Source organism: Hippocampus comes, unplaced genomic scaffold (genome assembly GCF_001891065.2).
Source record: "Hippocampus comes isolate QL1 unplaced genomic scaffold, H_comes_QL1_v1.1 scaffold395, whole genome shotgun sequence".
Lineage (NCBI taxonomy): Eukaryota > Metazoa > Chordata > Actinopteri > Syngnathiformes > Syngnathidae > Hippocampus > Hippocampus comes.
Window position 1 is genome coordinate 87,288 of NW_017806169.1, and position 9,076 is coordinate 96,363.

The following is a 9,076-nucleotide window of genomic DNA, read 5'->3' on the forward strand; positions in this document are numbered from 1 at the left end:
TTCAGCCAAAGTACCCCAGCGCGTAACGTCTTTAGTTGTATCCGCTGACGAAGTTTGATTGAAAAATGCCGATCCCAAAGGATAATTGCTCCGTCGAATGGCGATTTTGTCGGCATGTTTTTTCACTTTTGTTGCATGATCTGTCAGTGCAACGCATCCACGTGAGCCATAGTTAATTAAGTCACTACAATACACACAATAAGCTTTGCCTGCTACGTCAAAGCTTATTGTCCAAGAGCTTCTGTAACTTCGTCGAACTTGGAACCAATTTTAACCTTTACAGTGACTTTTCTGTCAAGCCAGTCCAATCGGAATTTATTCTTGACATTTGAGTCAATTTCTAGGATTAAAGACTCCTGATCTTTCGTCAAAAATTTCATAATTCCGCTCAAAACGATCCCAGAACAATGAATTTGCTAGCCGAACAGGCCGCCATGAATCAGGTAAAACAATATGTTACATGCAATTTGATTGGTCCAATCGCTTGTAGTTAACCAATCGCTGGGCCGTTTATAATCGAGCTAAGACTTCCGCAACAAATAATGCCTTCGGTGATCTGATTAGTTGAAGCTTTCATACACGTCCAATCGCAGGGCTGTTTACAAACGGAAAACGGAGAGACTGTTCGGGAGAGCTCGTGAAAACTCGACGATAAGGTACCTGACCGCCCCTAAAATTTTCTCAACGGATTTAGACGATTCACAAAAATGATCAATTTCAGAAATAAAACGGCGGATTTCCGCGGATCCGCGGAAAATTGCCATGTATGATAATATTAAGACCGGGCGCTCGTGGGCACAAGAGTTTGACCAACAGAATTGTCACACAGTCAACACATGCTTTGGCCAACACGTTTAATAGTTTTATCCCATTTTACTCTTTCCTAGCCAAACAGTAAAATCCAAAACGATTAAAATATACACTTAATAACATGTACACGTGGCTGACTTACAAGTGGCCACTGGAGTTGTTGGTTGACATTAGCCATCCCACAGAGACAGAACATTTTCCGTCAGACATGCCGACATGAGCGACGTGATTATTCCAACAATGAACGCGATCCCAATTTATAACACTGGGGACACTTGCTTTGGGGAAGCCACACCACCAGGTCCACATGCGCAATCGAATGAGATGACTAACCCTTTACAAAAGGTAATGATGGTCTTTGTTTTTTTTTTTTTTTTTTGGTGCAGCTCTTGTATTGGATCACATTAGACAAGCGGGTGTGCCTTAAATAAGGACCAGTTAGTGTAGACAGGAGTCCCACCCCTCCGCAGAGTGCCATGACACTTGGTTTTAGTATACAAGACAGGACATGCTCAAAATTTTGAAGAAGATGAAACGTGTCTGTTTTCTTTTGCTCAAAGGTAGGACAAAGAAAGAGTAAGTTGTAAAACTGCATGAAAAAGCTGTAAAAATCACCATTAAAATTGGACTGTGGCTCCTTACATGGACGTGAATAACCCCAAAAGTCAATGGAGTCAACATTTCTCATGATTAGGGTTGCAAATTCCTCACTTTTCCATAGTCACTAATGAGAATAAACTTGGAATTGACAAAATTGAAGGTTGGCTCTTAATAGAGAATTTAAATACAGTTGGGGAAAAATCTGAGTAAAACAAGATTTCCTCCGATTTACATGTGCCATCTACGGAGAGACATATTTTTGCATGGATGTCTCATTGTTGTCGGCGCCTTAAAATAATGGCCAGTCATATTTTGACAAAAAAATAATAAATTGCCCTAACATCTACCCATCTCTGCTAAAATTGTCTACAAAAAATCCTTAAACAGATTTTTCAATTCTACACCTGGAATGAAATTATTTACTAATGTAATCTAATTAGAAATAGGTTATTTTTTTGTTTGTTTTCTGAAAAAAAAAGACCATTATTTTAAGAGGTTGAGGTTAACATCAGAATGGAAATTTACAGAAAATTTCCCAACTCTTTGCAGACCCATTCACCAGGCCAACTGACAAACAGCGTGTGATGAAGTAGTGCACAAAAATCAGAAAATACAAATCTATAAACAGGTGACAAGTGCTCAATTCCAACAACCAAAATAACAGCGCCGGGTGCTGAGGAGGGATACTCAATAAGTAAAACAAACTCAGATTGGCCAGGTGAGGCGGTTCTAGTTGTCGTCTTCGCTGTCGTCATCGTCGTCCTCACTGATGAGGTAGCCGCGCGCCCCGCTGTGGTGAGGCGACGGTGAGGGCGGCAGGGAGGTCTTGTTGAAGAAGGGCAGGCGGAAGGTGGGCGAGGGTGAGCGCTCCTCGCGAGTGGGACTACTGCTGGGGCTTTGGCGAGGGCTGATGGCCTGCAACATGCGACCTTTGCCCTCCTTCAGCATGTGCTTCTGTTCTTGCACACACACGCGCACACACACACAGCAGAGAGACTCTTATTAACATTAATATTTTTTCTTGATTGAATACAAAAATCTGTTGTGTTTTTCTTGGGGAGGCGGATGAGGTTATTTGTGACTGAGGCTAGAGAAGGTGGCCGCTTTGGTTTTGCCAAGCTAAGATTAAATAAGTGTACAGCAATGTTTCCCCATTGTTTGGGTTGCTATTATTGTGTTGGGATCATTAAGTATCGACACAGGCAATTAACACTTTTGGGTGCGCAACATTTATTCATAAAGATGTGCAATTCTGTCGGGCTAAGTCCACTATACTTTGTATAAGTAAACATACACTTTTTTTCAATAGTTGAAATTAATCTTATATACAGTCATACCTCGGTTTTCGACCATAATCCGTTTCAGAAGGCTGTTCGAAAACAGATTTGTTCGAAAACTGAAACCATGTTTCCCATTATAATCAATGTAATAAATTTTAATCCGTTCCAAGTCTTGAAAACAACTTTTTAAAAGCATTTTCTTTTACTATTTTACACCATAAACTGTATACTGATGTAATAAGACAGAAGGTAATATGTAAAAATACTGTACAAACATTTTGTATGTTTTATTTTTTACCAATTTAAACAAACATTGACATTGTAACATAAAAATTCAAGTAACATCTCTCTCTTCCATCGTGACAGTTGTAGATTACATTATTTTACACCTTGAACGAATAGACCATTTTTTATCAAATCTCCATACAATTGTCTTGCTTTGCCACAAATCGTATCTTGGCTAAGACTGTCCCCTGCTTGCTGTTTCTCATTTATGAAAATAAGCAAAAGTTTCTCCACTTCCTCTAATATTTGTGGCCTTTGTTTGCTAAACACGTGGGATCCTTTAGCCACATCAGTGACTTTAAGATGATCTTTTTTAGGATGCTGCTGATAGTCGATTTCGGCATGCCGAACTCCTTAGCCAACACACATACACCTGATTCATATTTCGCTATCAAATCTTTCTTAAATTCTATAGTTTTGCGCACCATTTTCCTCTTTTTTTTCACCATCTTTACTACTTCCACTTGCTTTCTTTGGTGCCATGATTAGGGGCTGATACATAATGCAGAAATAACAGTCCGATTTGTGTAGATGTCAACAAACACGATGCTATTTTTTTATCTTTATTAAACACGTCCGCTCACATTGGACACTCTTTTTTTTTTAAATATTTATTTAATACATCCGCTCACATTGGACGCTCTTTTTTTTTTTTTTTAATCTTTATTGAACACGTCTGCTCACAATGGAACACTACACGAGGAAGCGTCACTTCCTCGTGTAAGGAAGGCGAGACGAGTCGAGTGGCGTATTCATGTGCGCTCAGTTTGGTTGAGAACCGATTTTCGGTCATAATCCGAGGCATTAAAAAAAAAAAAAAAGATAAATCGAAATTTTTGGTCGAAAACCGGTTTGGTCGAGAACAGAGACGTTCTAAAACCGAAGTTTGACTCTATTTTTTCGAGAAGACATGCTCAGTGCTGTATAAAAAGCAGCAGCAATTTTCATCACAACAACAAAATACAGGAGATGATCTCTGTGTAGATGCTAAATATCGGAATGTTGAAACAGAGTTGCGAAGTTCAACGCTCAACTCGGGCTGCAGCTGTTGGATGTTTTTAGAATGAAGAATTCTACTAAAAGAGTAATACTACGCTAACAGCATGTGAGGCCCAAGCATTATTTTTGTCCACTTGGGGTCATCATGCTGATGTTCTACTGTAGTATCTGTGACTCTTGAGAGTGTATAGCTCTCAAAGGCGAGGCTTAGTGAGTGAGGTCGTCATCAGTGAATAAGAAAGTAGAGTTGGCTGGCTGTCAACCGTCCGTGAGTGACAGCGTCATTTGGCTCTTGTATGAAGGTGCTTAGGTCACGTTTTGTTTTCTTTCTTTCGTTTGTGCAATGAAGCGAATGAGCCAGCAGCCATGTCTGTCCTTGGCCACTAGTGACCCGTAGGCTATGAGATGAGCTCGTTATCTGTGTTAGCGAACATAAATGTCCTGTTGTGGCTTACATTGCACTTTGTCTTCACTGATACATAAATGTGAAATGATTGCTAACATTGGAGATTCTTTGTCTTTTATGGACTCTTTCCGCCTGGTTTGCCGCCATGTCACTAACTTGTCTCAGCATAGACGGGTGCGCCCATCTGTGGGATGACATGTTGCTATGTAAAAGTGCAACGTTGTGCCGACCCCCAACTCTCCCAAAAAAATAAAAACTTTCTTCATTTCCAGCTACGGGCTCCCATTACAAAACTTCTCCTGTTGACATTTTTTTTTTCGTGTCATCAAAACGAACACACGACATTACATTCTCACCAGAGCTCCTTCCGGCCCGAACATCTGCAGGAAGTTGCCAATGAACTCCCGGGACTTCTCCTCCCACTTCTGGATGAGGTCGATGCTCTTCTCCTCCACCTTGAGGACAAACTCTTTGCTCTTCTCCTCCACGTCTCGTACCTTCCTCTTCACCTTGTCCACGCGCTCCTGCAGGTGGTACTTCTTCTCCTGGGAACACGGTCACGTCACACACCAGTGCTGGCTCCCGACAAGATGCGAAGGCGACGGGCGCTTTATTACGTTGATGAAGCTGACGTTGAGCTCCTTGGCCGTGTAGCCCCTCTGCAGGTTGCGCCTGACGTACACGTCGTAGTCGCGGACGATGCGCGTGATGATGTCAGAGGTGGAGATGCCTTCTGTCCGCTGGGTGGGCGCAAACATGCCTATGGGTAGCACAGCAGCTTTTCAACCCAAGCCAACTTTCTGATGCAAACTGGGTTTTGTTACACCCCTTTATCTGTCTATGCCAGCAATATATAGTGACAGGCAGGACAGTGAAATGCTCTTCCACTCCATGGGAGAAGGTGCAATCAATGTGTAGCAGTCATGATTTGATTATTAAATTAGGAATGAGTTGTGAAGGTCCTCTGCTACAGAGGCTTTCAAAAGTCTACACACCGGCAGGATTTTTGTGAGCTTTTTTTGAAAGCTGGAACTGGAGCCTTGGTCAAGGTGGAGGGCAGAATGAACAGTTCCAAATATCAGGGTGTCCAGTCAGAGGTTCCTGCTTCCATCCTGTGTGCAGTTTACATATTCTCCCACCATGGGCTTGTTTACCTGCTTCCTTGATGTGCTTATACACGTCATCACTGCCAGCCGAGGAGTACGGGATGTCGTCATGGGCCACAAAGTCAATCTGGCCAAATCAACAAAGGTGACACAGCGGGTTCAGTCATTAAAAGAAAAAAAAAAAAAAAAAAACAATTAAACAGCAAAGTGACAACTTCGTAGGGCCTCTCATCCACTCACGCGGTGTTTGGCGAGGAACTCTGGCGTCAACGTCCAAGGGGCGTTGCGCACCACTTCGTCCACGTAGCGGCAATGTCGGATGGCGTCGTAGCGCTCGTCTTCATTCATGACCGTGAAGCCCTTGAACTTGTGCGTCAGGTCGTCACTGCAGACTTGAAACAGGAACAACAGATGTGAGAGAACCCTCACGTGATTACGATGCCAAAGGGAGTCCGGTTCGACACCACTGCAAATTATAGTGCTCAACAAGGCAGAGCAATTTTGAAAAATAATCTACCGCCATTTGCGGACTATAAAACGCACCTGATCAATAGCCAGCTATATTTAGCCATAAAAATTCATTTGTACAGCCGCGGACCGCTTCGGACGAATAGCCGCGGGTCTCCGTGTTATTAAATCGGCGATTATCGATATGATAAACCCAGCGGTCGATGATCTCCTGGAAACAAGAATGCCAAAAGCAGGTGCAGGTACAGTCCCCCCCCCCCCCCCCCCCACACAAACACACACACACCTCCCCCAGAGGTGTGTGTTTGGGAAGAGGCATTTGGCCTGCATTAGAGCCCTGGCATGTCCTGAGTGGAAAACGTCAAAGATTCCATCGGCATACACCCTCACCGGCCTTTCCGCTGAACAGACAGAAAAGGGCACGAGTGATGAATTCTGTGGACATCAACAGAAAAAAGGTGGTGGAGGGAAGGAAGGATCACTGCTAAGTTTGACTCACGCGGCGTTCCCCGTTTGGCCTCTTCCATGCAGACCCTCTGGTAAGGCTGCGTATTCGCTGGCACCAGCTCGTCGGCGAAAGGCGCCGGCTCCTTCAACCCCTGAAGGACCCGCACAATCGGCATGAGAGGTTAAGCAGCACTCAAAAGCCTGCCCAGCTCTTTCCACACGACATATGAGAAACCATGCCATTCAAAAGTTTGGGGTCACACACAAAATGTTCCGTTGGTGCGTCACAATTTCATGTTTTAATGCATTGTGCAGCTTCTGGTGTGCGCGCCTGCGCCACCAGGGGGAAGAAGAGTGCATAAAGACCTACCACCCACAAGGATTTGATGATGAAACAGAAGACCTTCACAACTAAGCTACAGTAATGAGTTGATTTTTTTGCAGAGGATAAAGAATATGTGCAACATGAACATCTGCTGTGTTTTACAATGTGTGTTAGCAGTAAGCCAGGGGACCTTCACAACCAAAGTGCTTGCAGCAAGTAGACTTCGACTTGAAGCAAGCACTTGGCCTCATTGTTTTGAAACACAGTTCACTAGCTTGAGCTTTTTACCGCTTGTTAAGTTAACTGCAAAATAGCGGCGGCAATTCAAATTTTCTCACAACGTAAAAAAAAAAAAAAAAAAGTCAGGCCACTTGTATGTCGAGATAATGCCGCATAGCTCTATAAAGCTCCTTCAGCCAGAGACTGTTCCACCCGCGCTGCAAGGAGAGATACCGCCGCTCGTTCCTACCGACTGCTGTCAGGCTGCTGAATAAACATGCGTAAAAACCTGTAACCATTGTAAATAGCACAGCTACCTTATGATGCATATATGCAGTTGCATATATGCTTATATATACACATCTTATAATTATATTGCATTCTATACTGCGTACAGTTCTTTTTCTGAAACATTTATTTGTGCATGCAACACTTTGTTTTTTTTCTTTTCTACCCCCTGCCCCCCCCCCTCAATTTTGCTGCTGTAGACTGCAAATTTCCCCAGTGTGGGACAAATAAAGGTTATCTTATCTTATAAATTGTTTGCATCTCAATGAATTAGAATAGCAGTGAGAAGTTACAGTCCAAAACTAAAACTTGCCTCAAGTCATAAAATGCGTTCCAAGCCAATTTCTAAATTCTTGATCATTTGGAGTGGATTCTTATGGACTATGCTATCTTAAAGTTGGTCTGAAATAATGCACTCCGTGTGTTTAATCAGTAAATATATATACAATAAATTATATTTTCTACAGTATTGTGTGTGTGTGTGTGTGTGTGTGTGTGTGTGTGTGTGTGTGTGTGTGTGTGTAAATTCTCTTTGAGCAGATTTAATGAAGAGCGTTGAAATTGTCGTGCGTAATAAATTAAAATGCATTTTAGATCCAGAATTGACGTTATGCGAGAGTTGTGTTTTAATCCGTGAATTAAAATGATGGAGTACTACTTTTCTGGAAAGCGAGGACGGTGATCATGGGACCCTGTAGCTGTTCACGTAAAGCAACGCGCCAACTTTTCATGACCAAACAAGGCTCGTGCTCTCTCGCTCTTCTGATTGTGCAATTGCAACGAAGTTGTTACCACATGAACCTGACATGCACACACGCCCGCGGTGCCAACTCACCACGGTGCATCTGGGGATTTTGCCGATCCTTTCTCCCACCTCCTTGTCCACATTGGAGACGTCTCGTTTCCTCTTCCTGGACTGAAGTGGCGCACTGGTGCTTTGCATCTGAGTCAGAGGTCAAGACAAACGACCATGACAGCTGCTCCGTGCGAGAGCTGGCACAGAGCGGCGGCTGGCTAAAGTCACACGTCATATCATTGACGCAAGGGCGCCCATATTCGATGCTCGCTGACTTCGGATGACTCCATGGCGTGACTAACTCTCAGCTGAGTGACTCGCGGAAGTCGCACACACTGCTCCTTTTAGACAACATAATCAGCATCTGCTCCCCCCTTCTCGATGACATAACGCAAATTTCTCTACTTGTGCTTCTTTTAGGAGGGATGAGACACACTTTGTTTTTTAATTCATGAGGCCCTTGGTCAGTCGTTTTACATACACACAGGAGCCAGGATCAATTGCCACCCATAATGGTGCCATGACCGTTGCATAATCCGTCCCCAAACAGCTCATAACCCCTGCAACGTGACAACGTAGCCCTGCTTGGGAACCACTGCTTTGTGAGAATGGTGTCCCATACACTTTAAAGGGTTCTACAGTGATGGCAATGGCGATGATGAAAAAAAAACCCGAAAGGGGCATGGCCTGGACGGGGGCGTGGCCTGGACGGGGCGTGGTTACTTACAAAAGTGGCACTAAACATGCTGAAGATGAGATGAAGTACAGTGGCGGACCCTGAGGGCCAGCAAGGCCTTCTCTGCTGGCCTAAACATTCTCAGAAAAGTAAATTTACTTTTATGTATTTTATGTTATTTTATAATTTATGTTATTTTATTTTCATAAATATGTAAAAAAAATATTCTCTGTATTCTTTACATCATACAGAGATGAAAGTGGACTTTTCTGAAAATTCCGGGGGAAAAAAAATGAATATATGTGTTTTTGTGTGTGTAGGTGTGTGTGTGTGTGTGTGTGTGTGTGTGTGGGTGTGTGGGGGTCACCACA

At 43.3% G+C, this 9,076-nt stretch overlaps 1 protein-coding gene across 1 annotated transcript in view; it reads right to left on the reverse strand.

Moving 5' to 3' along the window:
• Positions 1–837: 837 nt before the first annotated feature.
• The window catches only part of pcyt1aa (phosphate cytidylyltransferase 1A, choline a), a 14,679-nt gene continuing 6,440 nt past the window's right edge, over positions 838–9,076 (reverse strand). The window contains exons 2-9 of the mRNA XM_019896017.1: positions 8,069–8,176; positions 6,454–6,553; positions 6,239–6,355; positions 5,727–5,878; positions 5,535–5,613; positions 4,998–5,140; positions 4,737–4,925; positions 838–2,364 (exon numbers count right to left, since the gene is read on the reverse strand). Coding sequence (XP_019751576.1) covers positions 2,140–2,364; positions 4,737–4,925; positions 4,998–5,140; positions 5,535–5,613; positions 5,727–5,878; positions 6,239–6,355; positions 6,454–6,553; positions 8,069–8,176 — 1,113 coding nt within the window. The 3' untranslated portion in view covers positions 838–2,139. The remainder of the gene's footprint in view (positions 2,365–4,736; positions 4,926–4,997; positions 5,141–5,534; positions 5,614–5,726; positions 5,879–6,238; positions 6,356–6,453; positions 6,554–8,068; positions 8,177–9,076) is intronic.